Source organism: Triturus cristatus, chromosome 4_2 (assembly GCF_964204655.1).
Source record: "Triturus cristatus chromosome 4_2, aTriCri1.1, whole genome shotgun sequence".
Classification (NCBI taxonomy): Eukaryota; Metazoa; Chordata; class Amphibia; order Caudata; family Salamandridae; genus Triturus; species Triturus cristatus.
In genome coordinates this window covers 38,428,448-38,447,966 of record NC_140586.1, presented here as the reverse complement: position 1 = coordinate 38,447,966, position 19,519 = coordinate 38,428,448, and the positions used below count along the sequence as shown (strand labels likewise).

The 19,519-nt window shown below is 48.3% G+C and overlaps 1 protein-coding gene across 1 annotated transcript in view; it reads left to right on the top strand.

The window, feature by feature from the left end:
• The window catches only part of CNPY2 (canopy FGF signaling regulator 2), a 59,350-nt gene that overhangs the window by 12,064 nt on the left and 27,767 nt on the right, over positions 1-19,519 (top strand). Inside the window, exons 2-3 of the mRNA XM_085600331.1 lie at positions 14,330-14,461; positions 18,619-18,734. Of these exons, the coding sequence (XP_085456457.1) occupies positions 14,362-14,461; positions 18,619-18,734 (216 nt within the window). The 5' untranslated portion in view covers positions 14,330-14,361. The remainder of the gene's footprint in view (positions 1-14,329; positions 14,462-18,618; positions 18,735-19,519) is intronic.

Below are 19,519 nucleotides of genomic sequence, written 5' to 3'. Positions count from 1 at the left end.
TCTGAGGACTCCTGCATGTTTAGGTATGCATGTACCCCTGATAATAGCCTTAAAACCCTCCCACAAAACTGCCCACGTGTCCACCAAGCCTGTGTTTATAGCAAAATATTCCTCTATGGCTTTCCGTATTTCTTCTTTGAACACTTCATCATGCAAAGCGAGGCTAGGGAAGCGCCACTGACGTTCAAAGCCCTCTGGGCGGGGGTACCTTAAGGTGTAGCTTCACTGGGGAATGGTCTGAGTAAGTACTAGGAAGGGTCCTAACTGATGCGCACCAACCATAAATGTCGGGGGAGAGCAACCAATAATCAATCCTCGTCCAGGTGTTGTGCTGGCCTAAATAATGAGTTTACTCTGGTGTTTGGATTACGTTTGCACCAGACATCCAACAATGTGAACCGGTCCCAGAGCTCATGCAGTGGTCGGCGGGCTCACGGTTTAGCGTCTGGAGACCTAGAGGTGCAATCTATTTCAGGGTTGAGTAATGGGTTGAAATCCCCACCTATAATTAACGTCTGTGACTGCATCCGCATGAGTCGTGTGTGAAGGGAATGAAAGAAGTCTGGGGCATCTGTGTTGGGGGCATAAACACAAAGCAATGTAACATTCCTACCCAGCAGGGTCCCAGAAACCGCTAGGTATCTTCCTTCGTCATCTTGAAGCATGGAGCTAAAGTGGAAGGGAACTCTTTTATGTATTACAATGGCCATGTCCCTCGCGTAATTACTGTAATTAGCAAAATATGTGTGCACCCCAGCTAGCACCAAAGTGTGCCGTGTCTGTTTTGGGGAGGTGTGTTTCTTGTAAATAAGCGATATCGACATTGTCTCATAACAGATAATGGAGCACCTGTCTACATTTCCTCTTGTCATTAAGGCCCCTTACGTTCTAGGACTTTAGGAAGAGGTCTGAGGGACCCTCTACGTTACCAAATTGGACCATTTATCAGGGATAGCAATTTCAACACTGTATTGTGGCGACAATAAACAATTATTAACAGCAGTGAACGACCTGACGTCCCGTGAGACATGATGTTTAAATTTGAGCAACCCCCACCCAGCCGAACCCCATCCGGGGCAGGGCCATTCCCAACGTAACGAAGAACGTGACGTACCAAATTGTTTCACATTGAAATTTAAAATCTCAAAAAACAGTACCCCAGAGTTTACCAAACCATTCTCAAAGGATACACCATGGGGGCGGCAACGCCCCGGCGAGCTACCAGCTAAATGCAATGCCAATACAAGAATGTCAAAAAGCATATTCCCAAGATTACATTGAAACCAGTTACATGAGTCTTGGTGCTGAGTTTTCCCGTGCCAGCACTGGAAAACAGTTAGGCACTTGCGTCAGATCCGCTGTGCGGTCGGGAAGGGCCCGATCCCGCCCTGTTAGAGGGAAGATTGTTCTGTTTGTAGACTCGGCAAAACTCCTGCGCCTCCGTTGGGTTTTCAAAGATACGGGCCCTGCCGTCCACCTTTAACCTGCCAGGGTATAACATACCATACCGCAACCCCAAGTTCCTCAGGGTAGCTTTGACTCCGTTGAATTTAAGCTGTGCGTCCTGTACCATGGCTGTAAAATCTGGGTAGAAGGACAGTTTTGCGCCCTGCCAGTCAGTCACCTCTTTCTCTAGCCAAGCGAAGTGCAGCGGCACGGTCCCGGAAGTTCATTACACGTGCCACGATGGGCCTGGGGGGGAAGACCTGGGTTGGGGCGAGGTCCTAGGGATCTGTGTGTCCTCTCAATTACACAACTAGCAGTAAAGGAGTCTTTGCCGAATAATTTGATTAACAAAGTCTCGACAAATGGATCCATTCGGCCCGTGGGGGTTGACTCCGGAACGCCAAGAATGCGTAGATTGTTGCAGCCGCTACGGGCTTCGAGGTCTTCATTTTTGATGGCCACCTCCTTTAGAATACGCTTGACCCTTTCTAGACGCTCGGCGGATTGTGCAGTTCCATTCTCCATGTCGGAGATGCGTGCTTCAGCTGCATCGAGCCGTCTGTCGTGCACTTGGATTTTGGCCCCCAGATTTGAAGTGGTTTTGTCGAGCAGATCAAAGCGGTTGTCTTAAAACCCGCTCGCATCTCGCGGAGTAAGGAAGCTGTTGCGTCTGAGGGAGTATCTTCTTGCCCCGCTTGGTGCGCAGATTCCGCCATGGCTGGGTCCTTGCGGAGCGGTGTCAACTAGTTTTTCAAATGGCAGTCCTTTGTTTTGGGTCCTTGCGGCCCATGCCGTGTCAAAACTGCTTTGCCGTAACCCCACAGGCCTCAGCGGGTGTGCCCTCCACTATTAGCCCTTTCCCTAATGATGTGCGAGGAGGAATTCAAAATGGCAATGTCCGTTATGAGTGGACCCTGTTGCTGTTGATTGGGGTGTGGCGCAGTTGGTGCCCGGGTTCAGTTGGGGGAATTTGCCCAATCTTATGTGGGTGCAGCAAGAGGCAGCAGGTGGCAACCCAGAGGGCAGTGGCTGGGTGAGAGGGGAGCGCCCAAAGGGCACGGGCCCTCAGGCGCGAGGAGCACAGTCAACTGGTGGGCGCCGTGCCCCGATGCAGGGCCAGGATGCACAGTACACTGGTGTACGAGAGGGAGCAAGGGGTGAATGCTCTCATGGACGCTGTAGTCCCCAACGGTGGCGCAGATATCTCACTAATTTGTCCCAGCACAGGGAGGCACAACGCGCTTCAGGCTCCCCCCAGCAGCAGCTCCAGGCCGAGGCGATGGGGATGTTAAATAGCAAGGGTCTCTCTACTGCGTGATTGAGGGCAAAGGGGCCCAGTGTGTCGCGGCCCGCCCCCGTTCCTACCCCCGCCCCACCCCCCGCCGGACAGGCCTGCCGTGCAGCGTCCCCCAGCCGGCTGCCACTGTTAAACGGTAGCGGCAGTTTCAGTCGATAACCTTTCAAGTATTGCCCGGCGGTAATCGCCTCTTATACCATTCGATGTTAAACCATTAAAGAGGCAGGTGCCGGAGACTGGAAGGCAGGAAACAAAGTTTTATTCCGTCGGAGCAGAACACATCAGATCAGACAGCAAGGTATCGTCACGAGGTGCTCTAACTGCATCTCTGAGGCCTGGCCTCTTATACACAGGTTTATGACTTTATTGCAGGTTTATCACACATGGCACATTCTTGAGATTGTCTTGATACAAGAAAGAACTTCCTCGGAATCCCCACTTCGAGCTCGTTCCCACACATATCTTCAGTGGGAGTCCCCACCCCTCCTACAGTAGGAGATGGCTATCACACAGCTGGACATTCCGCCAATTCCCGTGGGTGTGTGCAACCGGTCGGGTCTCAGGGGGTAGAGGCTTTGATCTGCTGTAATCCCTTTGATGTGGGGTGTTTTCCTTACAGTAGGGGCGATAAACTGCATCCGTAGGGCTAGGTGATGGCCTGGGATCGGTTCGGACAATCTGGCGCGGAGGATGGGGGTTATCAGGAAGGGTGTATGACCATGTATGGGATGAAAGGAGGTGTTGGTCAGGCACGGGGTGTGATTCCATGGCAGGGTCGCGCAGAAGGAGAGGGTTTATGGCCCATGTATGAGAGAGCGGGGGTGGTCGGCGCGCGGGGGATGCTTGCAGCGCCAGGGGGACGCGCTGGCGATCGACAATGAGCGGGGAGAGAGAGTGGGGTGCCTGAAATGGCGGCCGTGCGTTCGCTGTGCGTGGCGCTGGGGAGAGGCAAGATGGCGCAGATAATGTTCAGTTACAAGCTAAATTTCCACAGTCCTCCCTTTTAACATATCTCGCCAGCTTGCCTGGCCGACATTCACCTCCGTTAACCCTTCAGCTATAATACCGTTAATGTTTTTATGCATTCCTTAAAGATACAGAGTTTTTAGGGCAGGCAGGAGTAATATGACACATTTGTACATAGTTACATACAGTTGATAAAGTAGGCGAGGAGGTAGTACATACAAAATTACATCAGCTGTGCCGCATGTCAGGCCCAGAGATAGGAGGAGGGGAGCTTGTTTGAGCACAAACATGATACTGTAAAGCAAAAAAAAAGAGAGAAACGTTTCTGGCAAAACAAGGGATATTTCGCACATTACTTAAGGCCCAGACTTCGTGTTGATCAAAAATAGTCAGTATAGTCGTGTGCATGGCTGGTGTTGTATGAATGTCATTATACAAAGTTAGATTTCCTTAACTTCTCAGTGTACAGTCGGAAGTGACTGACGCAACATCATGAAAACTCGATAGGAAGATAGTTAATATAAAATGGTGGTTGAGAGAGGAATTCAACTTAACATTAGTTACAGTCATGGGAGGGAGTTCTTCTTTCCAGTGTCCTATTATAAAGAGCCATCACTGGTAAGCTCTTGTTGTTGTTCTTCTTTTGTTGGCACTGTTGAGCACCGGCGGTGGAGCTAAGGTCCAGCTCAAATCCAATTTCTCACGTGGCAGGGTGTGACCATTCGTTGTTCTCCGATCACAGTCCTGTTCTCTAACACAGTTCATCATAGGTACTTTGAGACGGGGTACCCGCTTTTTGTTCTTCGGTAGTTAAGTCAAATTCAAAATCCATATAAAAGAGGGAGAGAGAGAGAGAGAGAGAAGGGTGTGACGTGCTTCGGGATGCCGAGGGAAGAGGGGGTGGAGTGGGGTCGGATCAAAAAGCGGACCAAGGGGGCAGAATCTTCCAGCACTGAGCCCATCAATCGAGCTCGACGGGTTGGGACTTCAGGCACGCTGGTCAGCGAGCAGGGGGCCTCGAGATAGCCCTTCGTTCCATCGCTTATCATTCTGATAATGGTGCCTCGTCTCACGCCCTTTTTGCTTCGTTGCTTCCCCCTTGGTCGATGTCATAGATGTTCCATGGTCCGTAGCCAGGCTGTGCGTCACGTCTGACCCCTCTCTTCCGGTGGCTGCACGTTATCTTTAAATGAGTACAAGAAACAAAATCTTAGAGAGTTGGCAGGGAAGACATTTACACACTTCATCCTCTCTCCCAACCACCGAGTAGTTGGGGAAATGCTTTTATCGGTTGCTGCATGATTGATGTCTATTAACTCTTATGTCGGTGTGTGTTACTAGTCTATTAATCATTGCTGTGGTGCAGGTTTCTGTGGGTGTTCCTGTTCATCGTCTGGCCTGCTAGGTGTCGATTCCTGTGCCCTATAATCGTTGCAGGAAGCCTGACATCTGTCAACCTTCTGGTCTATTAAAAAAATTCGAACCGGCTTCTCCGGTAGAGACTCGTTCATCTCAACACAAGTTCTGTTAATACACATTTTCCTCCGAGGACTGCTAAGTTTATGAAAAAAGTGCGAGGTGCTACTGTCATGGGTTCATAGGTATCTATTTCGGGGAGGGACATAAGCTAAACATTTTTCCTTGCTGGAGACAATAGGTAACCCCCGTCAGCTTAGGCAATGTACCTTTAGAGAATAAGGTCACCAGCTGTTTTGTCCGAAATACTCTGAGACGGCTAGTACAGGGCTGGGGTTATTTTGGGAGAACGGGGTGCTTAGACATTCTAGTTTGGGGTAATTGGGTGGAGGCAATTCTGGGCGGTGGAGATGGTGTTGTTAAAGCTCTAAAACGAAAACCACTGACATATAGTCCCCGTGATGAGGGCAAAATTGGGAGACATCAGTCGTCTTACCTGTCCTTTCTTTCTCAGCCATTTAAGCTCAACATTTGCAGAAAGGAGAGGTAGTAACGTGGTAAAGTACGGTCGTTTTTGTTTCTGTCAATTTGTTCGAACACCACCGTGTTTGAGGCCAATTATACACAGACTGAGGAGGTATGTGTCGTTAATTTATTCAAAAAGAAAGTGGGCAAGGAAGCCTTTAGTGAGTGAGGGAGGGAGAGAGTGAGAGTGAGACGGAGACGTGTGCATCAAGTAGGCTATTTGGCATATGTACGGCACAAAACGAGAGAGACATGTGTACGATAATAGGCCACTTGGTGCACACACAACATGGAGTAGCATGGGTCTGTTCTATGTAAGAAAACACAAGCGGGGGAAAGACATAAATTTGGTGATCACGCACACACGAATACCGGATAGGGTGTGACAGTACATGCATCAAGCGCAGAAACTTAAGACGGAGACTCAGGGCTACGTTGAGTATGGGGACCTCTCCTTTCCTGTCCTCTTTCCTTTGCATGCTGCGTATTTTCAGTATTTTGTAGTTTATCTTGGGGGGGGGGGGGGGGGTTGTCGGACCTTTTACTCTCCTCCCTTTGATCGATGGACGAGCACTTCAATCATACGATGACACTCTCTTCAAGCGACCCAAGCATTCATACCGTATAATCGTAGCACACACGCACAATCATACCATACAGTTTTTCATGTTCCCAATGGTGGTCTGCACTTTACGCACTATCCCACAACGTTTGTCTATGTTTTTCCCGATACTGAACACGGTGCGGTCCATGTCCACTCCATACTTCAGTCGGAACTTCGTTGTGACCTATAGAGAGGGAAAAGAGGGGAGGGGATGTGCAGTATTCAAAGTACCTTAGCGCGCGTAGACACGAAAAAGTTCTACTTACCACGTACCAGGCTAGCCGCAGGAGTGGGTAATACCACAGACCTATTATTCTTTTCTCCCGAGACAAAGATGCTCTATTTCATTCATCTCCTAAATTCAGGTTCCCTGGTCGTACATGCATTTCTCAATCGGTTGTGTATTATGGTGCAAGATACCATACCTTGCATTCGGCATATACCTTAAGCTATGGTTGACCATTTTCTAACAACTCTTGGAAAAGACAGGTGTGACGGGCACAAATTCCGTTAATCAAAAAGATTCATGTAAATGGGGTCTGCATTATCTGTTTTCTATTGATTGGGAGTAACAATCGTTTATTCAAAAGAAAAACCTTTACCAACCTAGATAATTTGTCATGACACTGATTCCGTAATCCCTTTTAGAAGACCTTTATTTAAAACAATGTCAGTATACAAATACGGGCCTACAACCATTCAGGCCGGCCACGGTGTGAGAGGCGTCGAGTATCATGAGCAACACTATCTTAGCATAAAAGAATAAAAACGCTAAATAAAAATGGGTAGGTCAGCAATCGGTAAGGTTGTACGTATGCTCGGTCAGTACCCTTCCCGTCCCTCTGCTCATCATGTGTGGAAACATCACATACATATCCTTTTAACACAAATGCCACGTGACTGGAACGCCACAAGGAGTTGTAGGCCTCTCCTACATCGGCGCCATTTTGGGGCGAGGTCGGGCCAGTGTACAGTCTAAGTCTTTTCATGAATTAGCTGTCGGACCAGAATTCCTTTCGGTAGTTCGAGAACTTTCGTTGGCATCGATGGAAAAGAACAGCATGAATCGTGATTCGGGGATGGGGAGGTACAGTTTTGGTTCCTACCGGGTCATGTTGAGATTCCACCGGACCCGATCCGAGCGGATAGGCCGCGGTGTCTTCTGATAATTCAAACAGAAGCTTGCGTCAGCATGGTGTCACCACGGTCTCACGGTGATGCCGTGATCCGTTCTTAGGGCGGGACAGTAGGCGGGTCTTTTTGCCGACGTCCTGCCTCAGTCTTTTTCACTGCGCCAAGCGGAGGCAAGGTGGCTGCCGCCCGGGGGCAAAGAACAATGGCGGCGGTTTGTCCTTACCGGAAGTCCGCGGGAGTCAAGGGCCAATGACCCCCGCAGAATCTGCAAAGCTGTGGTGGCGTTTTTCCAAGGGTGGGGCCCACGCCCAAGCAGACAAGCTTCCGAGTCCAGAGCCGTCTTTCCAGCGGGCCGGGCCTGAATCTGAAAGATCAACCGCCACCCCGGGGGTCCAGTAGCAGCGACAGCAGCAGTTCGGATGGTATCGCCACCGGGGTGGGTCCCCGATCACTCTGCTGCGGGGGCCCACTCCTCGCGTCGGGCGCTAGTGGCAATCTTGGTGAACCCGTGCTTGGGTGGTTGTCCGGTGGTCGAGTGCAGGGGCGCCAACTCGTCCGGGCGGCGAGTGAAGTGGCTGGGTGCAACTCAGCTGGCCGGCGAGTAAAATGGCAGGGTGCAACTCAGCTGGCCGGCGAGTAAAATGGCTGGGGTGCCCTCATCTGCTGGCGAGCCTCCACCTGGGGAGGCGGGGGAGGCCCGTCCGCGTCGCTTCCCCCCGCCAGGGCACCCTTCGTTATTGAAGGAAGAAGAAGAGAATGGGAAGATCCGCACGACGTGGCAGACCCACCTTGGCGTTGCCAGGGTCTTGGCGCCGCGTGTGGCTTCCGGACTATTCGCACAGTTGTCCGCCACTGATGTCAATGGATTTTTGCATGGCTTTTATAGCCCAAGGCCGACTAAAAGGACCGCCCAAAACAGGCCAATGTTGCAACTTCGAGGAAGGAGAGGCGAGGACGGTGTCACGTGGACGTAAATGCTTTGGGATGCAGGTCGCAGCAGACTGTCATGTAAATAGTTGTTTAAAACGTGTTTTATCCTGTTCATCTTGTCGGAATGTTGTTATACCTATAAGTTATTAAAATGTTTAATCATACTACTTTGTTGGAGTGTTGTACATATTTGCAATCTAGTTACAGTGTAATCGGAAAATGGCATAGTCCAATTGTGCGTGATCCTAGTCAAGTTCGGTGACGTCGATGGTGGGTATCAACAGGCTTTCGGTCGTGTCTACTGGGCGGGGTGGGTGGTAGGGCAGACATGTTTAGGCAGCGAGAGCGATGGAGCCGGGCTACCTCGTGGCCGTCTTGACCGTGAGCTTGGTTCCTTCCCCTAGTTCCATATATCCCACAAAAGGCTATTTCCTAGCGTTTCTTTAGTTTTGTAGGGTCAAAAAGGATCCTACCAGTGGCCACTGACTCTCGGGGTCCCCCTTTGTATATTTTATGCCATAGCTTGCTATAAACTACGGCGATTAGTTCGTATTTTAGTGAACATGTCCTTATTAGGGGTGCCTTCCAGAGGAGCCGGATGGTTCACCTCTAATAAGCGGTCCGGGCAGAACCAACTACCAATCAGTGGGGAGAAGATAGGCATGACGGGTTTCAACGGGGACAAAAGTCAGCACTACCTATCTTTTCGCTGCTTGCAAAGACTAGACATATCTCTATTCCTCGTTATTTGTAAGCAGAGAATACCTCCAAAGAACCAATATCGAACAACTAGTGTTCGGACAATCAATCAATCAATGGGGAGATAAAGATAGGCACGACGGGTTACAACGGGGACAAAAGTCTGCGTTACCTACCCTTCACTATTTGCAAAGACTAGACAGAATATTTCTATTCTACGTTATTTGCAAACAGAGAATATCTCAAAGAGCACTATTCTTCAAAACAATCAATGTTCGGACAATCAATCAGTGGGGAGATAAAGATAGGCACGACGGGTTACAACGGGGACAAAAGTCTGCGTTACCTACCCTTCACTATCTGCAAAGGGAGAGAGAGCGAGTATTTCTACTCCTCCCCGTTTGTAGACAGCGAATATCTCAAAGAGAACAATCAATGAGCAATACTAGTATTTCAGTCAATCAATCAATTATTTCGCAATTTGTCGTGTTTCACGACCTTACCCGGACCGCGTGGACAGTTTCTCGTCTTCCGCCTCCAGCGCCCGATCGTCCTCTACTCTCCGTATTTGCCGCGGCACTCCTGATGGTTCCCAGTCAGGACCGTAGATCACTCGAGAGAGAGGTCTGCTCGGAACCAGTGAAGTTCGGATGATCGGCTGCCAGACGAGGGTCTATCGGGCAGGAGCTCTCCCGATCGTTGCAGTCGTTCACTCTGTCGTCGGGACCTCTCCCACTGGATCCACGTGTCGCTGATGGGCCCCACGCTTGGGACGCCAATTGTTAAACGGTAGCGGCAGTTTCAGTCGATAACCTTTCAAGTATTGCCCGGCGGTAATCGCCTCTTATACCATTCGATGTTAAACCAATAAAGAGGCAGGCGCCGGAGACTGGAAGGCAGGAAACAAAGTTTTATTCCGTCGGAGCAGAACACATCAGATCAGACAGCAAGGTATCGTCACGAGGTGCTCTAACTGCATCTCTGAGGCCTGGCCTCTTATACACAGGTTTATGACTTTATTGCAGGTTTATCACACATGGCACATTCTTGAGATTGTCTTGATACAAGAAAGAACTTCCTCGGAATCCCCACTTCGAGCTCGTTCCCACACATATCTTCAGTGGGAGTCCCCACCCCTCCTACAGTAGGAGATGGCTATCACACAGCTGGACATTCCGCCAATTCCCGTGGGTGTGTGCAACCGGTCGGGTCTCAGGGGGTAGGGGCTTTGATCTGCTGTAATCCCTTTGATGTGGGGTGTTTTCCTTACAGTAGGGGCGATAAACTGCATCCGTAGGGCTAGGTGATGGCCTGGGATCGGTTCGGACAATCTGGCGCGGAGGATGGGGGTTATCAGGAAGGATGTATGACCATGTATGGGATGAAAGGAGGTGTTGGTCAGGCACGGGGTGTGATTCCATGGCAGGGTCGCGCAGAAGGAGAGGGTTTATGGCCCATGTATGAGAGAGCGGGGGTGGTCGGCGTGCGGGGGGATGCTTGCAGCGCCAGGGGGACGCGCTGGCGATCGACAATGAGCGGGGAGAGAGAGTGGAGTGCCTGAAATGGCGGCCGTGCGTTCGCTGTGCGTGGCGCTGGGGAGAGGCAAGATGGCGCAGATAATGTTCAGTTACAAGCTAAATTTCCACACCACGACTCGGACCAGGCCGCGTCAGTGCGGGGATAGCAGGCCGCCTGAGAAGTCAGCCACAGGTCGGGGCAGAGCTCAAGACTCGGGGCGGGGGTGCATCGCGTCTCACCGTTGCTCCGGACTAAAGAAGGTCGCAGGCCTCAGTGAAGTCACCGTATTCAGGTTGTTGTCGGCCCTGCCCGCCAGGAGGGAGGCCGGGTGCGAAACTCGTGCTGGGACGGGGCGTGTCTCCGTGGCTGCTCGTCACCGCCGATCACGATTGCGGGTACCAAGCGGAGCAGTTGACGGATCGGCGGGGTCAACGTGTCTTACGCCGCATTGTACGCCGAAATTCTGGACTCCTGGACGGCGTTTGGTGCAGGAATATGCTAGTGGGCTGGAAAGGTCAGCAGAGCTTCAGAGCCAGGTGGCCATCTTCGTAGCTGGCTTGGCCACGCCCCCCGAGTGAGAGCTAGAGAGTTGGTCTGTTAATTTTTTTTCTCCAGATCAGTGTTTCCCAAACTGTGCATCGCAACCCACTGGCAAGTCATGAGCTGAATTTTGGTGAGTCAGGAAGTCTGAGCAATATATAAAGATCTCACACTTTTATCTATTTTTATGTGCCTAGATCGTCGTTTCATTTTATCTCACTCTAGTGGGGATAGGAGAGTAAAGGAGTTCTTTTTTTAGAGAGCAAATGAGGAATACTGTGTGACCAGAATACTGGTTTTACAGAGGTGCTTCCATTTTCATATATCCCTCTTTTAAGGTTACTGAACCACACTACTGAGAATTTGTACCGTAATGCATACATGTGGTAGGTAGCAAATAGCCCCACCACATAGTATAGATAGATTCACTGTTCACAGATTAGGTCCTGAAGAATTGCCACAGATTGAAATAACCATGAGGCAAGAAACATGTTGACCTCAAAAGATGAGCATAGCTTCAACTGAACCTTGACGTCAGGAAGGCTGCCACTCTTTCTGTTTTTATAGAGGTGGATAGCCAGCCAGAATAAAAGTGTTATTTGGATTATCCCACCTATTTTAAATCACTCATTCACTGCACTTTATCTACACACCACAGGCCACACCCCCCCACTTCATCGTACGGCGAGGAACATAAGATCTCCGATAAAGAGCCCCTTTACGGGTGCCCGTTTGGTATTGCAGCACCGACCCAACGAGCAGGTCCAGATGATGAAGCATGACACCTAGCTTGCTGGGTGTGTGAGGACCCTTGTTCCGAAAGAGAGGGATCCCCTCCAATCTCTCTCCAACATCAGGTTCCACCTTCACTATCATTACTAATTACGGTGGTTGGTTCTCTGAGTTTTAATGACTAGGCACCACTTTATGAGGAACAGCATACCACTAGCTAGCAATAAATAAAGATGCCTTTAAATTCTGTGTTTATTTTGTCACATTTGCCAGTGCTTCAAAGACAGAGGTCCAGTGTCAGGCAGTGTCTTCTGACAACTGTTTCTTATTTTAATATGGGGGTTGGCGTTTACTTTTCTTTCTATGACTGCAAAGTGAAATGAGCTGTTAAAGTAATAATGTGACAATCTTGCTGGAGTACAGAGAAGGTGGAAGGAAAGGCACTCAAGGTTTAATTTTTGTAAAAACAAAAATTCAAAATGTAAATATCTGGAAATGAACTGTATGTATTCAGCAGGTAGGAAAGCAAAAATGAAGCCCCCCTTTTTTCGTAATTCTGAAGTAAGCTGGAAACAGAGTTTAATAATATCACAACAAAACAACACTTTACTAGGTGATGCACAAATGATAGACATGTTCACAGAAACCCAATTTCCAACCATCATTTGTATGCTATATAGGTTTCTTTTTAATAACCACATTTTATTGAATTTAGTAATACACCGCTGCATCAACATATAAGTACAATTGAAGAAAAAAAATCTCTGGGTTTAATTATTGGGCACAAGTGATTTTCCTCAACCAAATTATCGTTCTAGAGGAATTCCATAGTGGGCACACCACCCTCCCCATTTCTTGTTGTGTTTTCAAAGGGCAACCACAGGCCGCCTCATAAATGGGTTGTTCTCGGCGCACACACCTGTCGAGGCCCCACCACTACTTTTCCATAGAGGGGGGCTGCCGTGCGTCTCTAGCAGCGAGTAATGTCCCTCTTGGCCACCAGGTACACAACCACAATGAATATCTTCTCAGCACGGGATTTACCAGTCCCCTCCAATAGTTCCGACAACGCTTTCCCGTGGGACCAACTCAATATTATGACTGCAGAGATGTCCTGCGTCACTCCTTCTCAGAAAGGCGTTAAGCGCGGGCAGGACCATGCCATATGAAAGAAATCGGCAATAGGAACTTGGCAATGTGTACAACCAATCTGCTCCCTCCCACTGCAATTGTCACAGAGCTAAATGGGTAGCGTGAAGACGGTACTATCCGTAATCTAGAATAAATAGCTAGGTCCCGTGGGGCGAGACAAGCATCTCCCCAGTCCTTGTCCTCCAATTCTCGTGTAGATACGAGAAGAGATCTGGGGCATTGACTGTCAGAGACTGATAAATCGTAGAAATTGCTCCCTTGCATAGGCGGCCCATCAGAAGCTTTGCTTCAAGGGGGCTGTATTCAGTGATCTGTATGTCTGCTGGGATATGAGTTAAAAGGGCATGACACACCTGTAAGTAACGGAAAAACTGTGCATGTGCTAAGCTATGTTGTTCCTGCAGTTCTTGAAAGGACATCAGGAGCTCCCCTTTATGAATGCCACCCAAGTAGGTAATGCCTATGCGGTCCCATTGAGAGACACTCACAAGGCCGACCAATTGGTGTAACCGAGTGCCCTCCCACAGGGGTTTCATATCTGTGAGGCGGCGCGGCTAGCAGGTGAGGATCATGTTTGCTATATAGTTTTATCAGTAAAACTATATCTTTGGAAATTTAGTGGCCCTTTAAATGGAAAACGTGCTGTCTGTAAATGACAGTGTGCTATCACATAATGCTTGAGGTGCATTAAAAAATGGCCCTGCCTCATGTCCATTGAAGGTAGTAGAGTCGCAAAAGTTTCTTTTGTAAAAATGGGGTCCTGATTCTAAAACGTTTCGGAAGCAATGCTCTAGAGCATTGATTTATCTGTGTTCGTTGCCTGCTGTTATATATATATATAAGGGCACTACTAACTTGGTTGTCTTATTTGAGCATGTTTCTAGTTCCCTGAACCTGTGTTCTCCATGCAAGTTTTGTTTTCATTTTGGATGCGGTGTGTATAAGTATCACTTGAGGAAATTTGGTACAATATATGCATGTACTACATTGCCTCAAACAACTTTATGGGGACCCCACATTGCCTTATATCAGCTCTATGTGAACCTTCATTTCACCCATGCCTTCCTGTTCCACGTTTTCTTGCATATTTACCCTCCGAGGATCACCTTGTAATACCTTACTGCAGGCACCATCCTATATACCCTTTTTCATATTTTAAGGTGAAGGGTTTTGAACACCTGAACTTTGTACCCATAAGTGTAATATCCCTTGTTGGTCTACACTAGATTTCATCTATTTAACTGTATTGCCCTTTCAGCGAGGGTATACCACCTCTTATTTGATTATGAAGGGTTTGAGGTAAAGGGTAGTGGTGTGTTGGACTTATGATGCCAGTGCTTCTTGTTGACGCTGTTCTGTTTATTTCACAGGTTGTAGCAGCTGCTTTGTCTTCGGGAGGAAGATGCACATCAGAGAGAGCTCTATTTTCTACCTAGGTTTCCTCCTGGCCTCTCTTCTGATGGGCACATCTGCTAGGAGAGGCCAGGACCTGCATTGTGGAGGTAGGAGACAATCTGCTTTGCCTTCTTGCCTAAAACTAAAAGCCATCTGCATGCAAGACCTAAAAATGTTAGGTAATGGGAACATTTGAATTGCGTTTCAGGCATTAACTTCGAAAAATAATTTTCAGTCTAAAATCTGTTACTTATTGTGAGAAAGTGCCTCTTTTGACATGATTAGACCGCGCTTTTTGTCTGGAAAATGTTTTTGATTGTGGTGTACAGGGTCCCTGCCTGCCATGGTCCCTGTGTCAGTGCTTATTCCCTTTAACTGTACCACGATTGGCAACTTCAGTTCCCTCTAAGTCCCTAGTAAATGGTACATATAGCATGAGAACTGAAGAAGGTCCCCTAGGGCCTGCTCACCAAGGCCATGCACCTGCCACTGCAGCTTGCATGTCTTGGTGCAGTGAAAAACGACAGTCAACATGGCACACTGCCTGTGTGCCATGCCAACCAGCACTGCCTAAGGAATAGGTAAGTCACCCCTCTAGCAGGCATTACAAGCCCTAAGGCAGGGTGCACAATATCTCCGACATGGACATATCTGCATAAGTCTCTATTTTTTAATATTGAAAGTGCCAGGGAAGCCATAAAGAGTACATGGACTGTAAACTCAACAACTAGAGTTCCCCAGCACCATGACGCTTCACTGAACCCAGGAGTGGTTGGTACCAAGTCACTCCTTTTAATAAAGCCACACTGGTGCCAGTGTTGGATTTATTCAAACATGTACTCTGGGCACCTCAGAGGTGCCCTCTAAAAACCTACCAACCCTGGTGTGGTCTCTGACTGGTAGTAGGCATCCTGCTACCACCAGACATGTTTCTGGACCCCTCGGACGAGAAGCTCTCCTCTCTGAGGATAGAAACAAAGCAAATTCTGGGCAGAGATGTCACACCTCCTCCCCCAGGATGGGCACATTGCTCGAGAGGGAACTTTCAAAGGCCTGTCACCTTTGTAATGCAACCCCAGCCTCTGATGCTAGCAACAGGTGGCTGCCCACAGTTAAACCCCCACTTTTGGCTGGAAAACTTAAGAAGAATAGGAGGTGTGCCCCTCTTCGCCTACTCCATCCCTCAAGTGCTGGAGGCGAAGTAAAGTACACTTTTCAGTGGCCACAATCTTGAAGTTAGTGGGACTTAGTTAATTAGGGCTAGGGTTATGCCCCCTCCCACAGGAGGGTGGCATAATAATGAATGTAGACACCCGAGGTAAGGAACACATTGGTTCCTACCTGTTACTCTGCAGTAACGCCCCTAAAACTAGTATTTAGGTGGCTCCCACAGACCCTGAAAACAGATCTCGATAACCTGCGAAGAAGAACCGTGCTGCAGCAAAGACTGAAGACACCAACTGACTTGGCCCCAGCCCACCGGCTTCTCTGCAGCCCTCAAAGATGGTGCTGAAGAAGAGCGACTCGCCCAGCAGTCCAGCGACCGCCAGAAACCATGCCTGCCTACCTTCAAGAAAGACTCCTAATCTCCCATGGACAGCGTACTGGTCCAGAAGAAACAGTCTGCAAAAAAAACAGACCTCTGCCCTGAGGAACTGCGAACTCTCCTCCGGATCCACCTCTGCACCCGACGCTCACGGTCCGAGTCCAAGTGGCCCATCTGCCCTGCGGAGGTTCCCCAGTGCTTCTGAGCCAGAGTACACCGTGGGCTAACCTCTGCCTGACTCCTCCTAGACGCCTGCAGCCTCAGCTTGAAGACCCCTACCCCCCTGACGCTACCTGCCCGGTAAGAGATTTCCGTCGCCTAAGAACACTCCTGCACCGAAGCCCCTGGGCTTTGTGGACCTCCACCATTGGTGTCCCTACATCCTCTAACATATCTACTTACCTGGGCAGCTGTGCGTTTCCTTCGTCTGGCCTCCTGGTCCAAGCCTGCAGCCTTTGCTCAAAACCGATCCCCTCCTTTGAAAAGTATTGGGCGCCCAATGCTGTGTTGGTACTCTGCACCTTGCCGCCCCTGTGCTGCTGTAGGTGTAAGTTTGGCGTTGCCTTGTGGCCTCCACTGTGCTTACCTTCTGAAGTCCAGGAGATGAATATAGAACCTTACATGGCATGCGTTTACAACACGATCATTATAACGACTGCGTTATTACATCGCAGTACATTACAATGCAAGTCGTTACATCGACTTGCTGTAGGGGGCGCGCTGGATTTAAGAATAGTATAATTTACTATTCCAACTCCAGTGTGCGCAACAGTATTGGAATAGTAAATTATACTATTCCTTAGGTTTGCACGCCCCCTACAGCAAGTTGATGTAATCGCATGCGTCGTAACGCATGCAATATAATTGCTGTTTCACCCAGGAGATCAACCCTAGACAGCGCTTTACTCGCCTGCGTGCAGCTCATCTTCAATCACGCCCAGTCACCATTGGTTTACATTGGGCGTCCAACCTCAATTGTGACCTCCGCACCTGTCCGTGCATCTTTGGTCGCAACTTGCACCTTGCTCTGTGCTATCCTTAAACCCCAAAGACTGGATTAGTAAGTTGTGTACTTAACTGTGAAACTGCATTCTTATTTTCCTCCCATAGGTTAACATTGCAAAGCCTAAAAATTGCACTAAGTTTCCACTTTTTAAAGTATTTTTCCTGAAAAATGTACTTATTTTTTTGCGAACATCTTGGGCTCAAAATATTGAAAGATGCAAATTTTTCTAAAATTGGTGTGGATCTCCTTTTTGAGTCGTGTCATTTATTAGTCACTGTATGCATAACGAATGTCTTACACTCCTCTGTTAGGCCTAAGGCTGCTTCCCCACCCTACCTCAAATAGACCACTTTGGGTTTAGATTGAGCCCTGTGCACTTCTCGGGGAATCTCTGGACTCTATGCACGATATAACCACTTAGTGGTATACCATAAACAGAGCCAGCTTTAAACACTTATCCTTTCCTTCTCCCTGAGTCCCAGCCCCCACACTTATGGATACTCATTTGCTTCCCCTTGCCATTTCAACTCTGACATTGCCTGTCAAAATAACTTCAGGTGACCATGGTCAAGGCACATGCTGGTGATGGCAGGTCCAGAATATGCTTAATCACCAATAGTATGTAGGGAAAGGTGATGCTAGAGTATGTTTGTGTTTATATGTAATAACACTGGGTGTAATAGTTCCAGTGAAGTTATGGGTAGGTCAGAGTTTCAAGAGGAAGGGTAGTCTTTCTTTAAGAACGTTGGTGCTAGTCAGTGAATCTATACGAAACGTTAAAAAAAAAAATTAAAAAAAAGTTTATCCACTTTGGGTTCTTCATGGCAAATTTGTGCAGATCCATCAAGCGGGGACCAAGGAAAAAAGGGGGTAGGAGGCTCCGAAAGTGCCATCTCCCGTGTTAAGTCCCATAGGATTCTTTTCTCTTTGATGCAGAAAAAAAACTTCTAAACGGAATTACACCAGATTTGTGACAAAGGTAGAACCTTTCTCACATATTGTGCTTTTGTTCGTTTGGTGTAAATCCGTTCAGTAGTTTTCGAGGAATTAGCACTTAAAAAGAAGCTTGAATTGGGCATGAAGCGGTTAAAGTTGTGAGAAATCTGGTTAGCTGATTTGGGGGATCATCGAAATTTGCAACTCCAAGGAGGATTCACAACTCCATAAAAAAATAATAATAAAGGCGCCCCATTGAACTACAAAGCTTTTGCGTCTTTCATTAATTGTAGATTCGCAAATCCGCCACATTCTAATTGGCTAGCCTTCACAGACCTTTTTCTGTTTCAGCTGTGAATACCCAGCACGGTGCACTGAGCACTGTATTGGGAAACATAAAAAAGAAAAACAACATAAGGGGGCATGGTGAACCGATCGAACCCATGTGGGATAAAGGGCACCCAAAGTATTAAAATAAAAAGTAAAATGATTTTTGTCACTAGATTCGCAAATCCTATGCTGGATTTGCACGTCTTGGGCCGTCTGTTGTTCACGCAGACCCTCCTTTGTCTCCCTCAGGATTTGCAAATCCAATGTAGGATTTGCAAATCTGGGATAGAAATTGGAAGAGAAAAAAGTATTTAGAGTACAAACTTCACCCGCTCGCTAATGATAAGCTCGGGGATTGCAGAGAGGCTTGTGGGTTAGTAGTTTGACAGTGCTCTCTGTGTCCGTGTACAGCAGGTCTAGCACACCTTCTTTCTTTTGTCTTTTAGCATGTCGAGCACTTGTGGATGAGTTGGAGTGGGATATCGCGCAGGTGGACCCCAAGAAGACTATTCAGATGGGTTCATTTAGGATAAACCCTGATGGCAGTCAGTCGGTGTCTGAGGTAGAGTAATTTCCTCTGTTTGAATGTCGGGAGCTCTTCCATCGTGTAACATTATAAAGTGAGACACTGCTGCCAGCTTCCTCAAAGATCGCAAATTGTTTCACATCAAGGGAGAGTTGCAGCAGCTCTCAGTGGCTAAGTTAGAAGATGAAATGCACAAAAGATGATTTTGAGGAATGCTTGCAATAAGTCGAACCACTGCCAATTGCTAGGGGTAGCGTTCCAACCTACTATTCTTGTGCCCTCTATGCCACCTCAGTTGGGACTTAGCCATATGCAAATCAGCCCTAATCCTGCTTCAAAAGGAACAATCCAGCCCAAACTGCCAGACTAGGTCCTCCCTGACCCAGAACACAAGCATCTAAAGACAGGTTTTCATCAGTTGTGCGCAGCTTGTCTCCAGTGGCACCGAGAGCAAGAGACGCATCGCTGGGCAAACACCTGGCCACTGAGACTGTTACATAAAACACACAAAAGATGATAGGAGGAATGCTTGCGATAAGTCTAACCACTAGCAATCACTCTGGGTAGCATTCCAACCCTTTGTTCTTTTGACCACTATGTTGGCCTCAGCCTCAGTTGGCTGTAACCATATGCCAATCAGTTTTGACTGTCCTCTAGTTGGAACAGTCTAGCCCAAATTGCTAGGCCTGTTCCTCTTCCCTGAACTAGCCAAAACTGGTCTGGGGTTGCTTTTGGTTCCATCTGGAGGGGTTCTTGCCCAGCATTTTGAGACTGGCTGTTCCAGTGAGGAGCAGGGTCGGTACTGTTTGCATTCGGTGGGC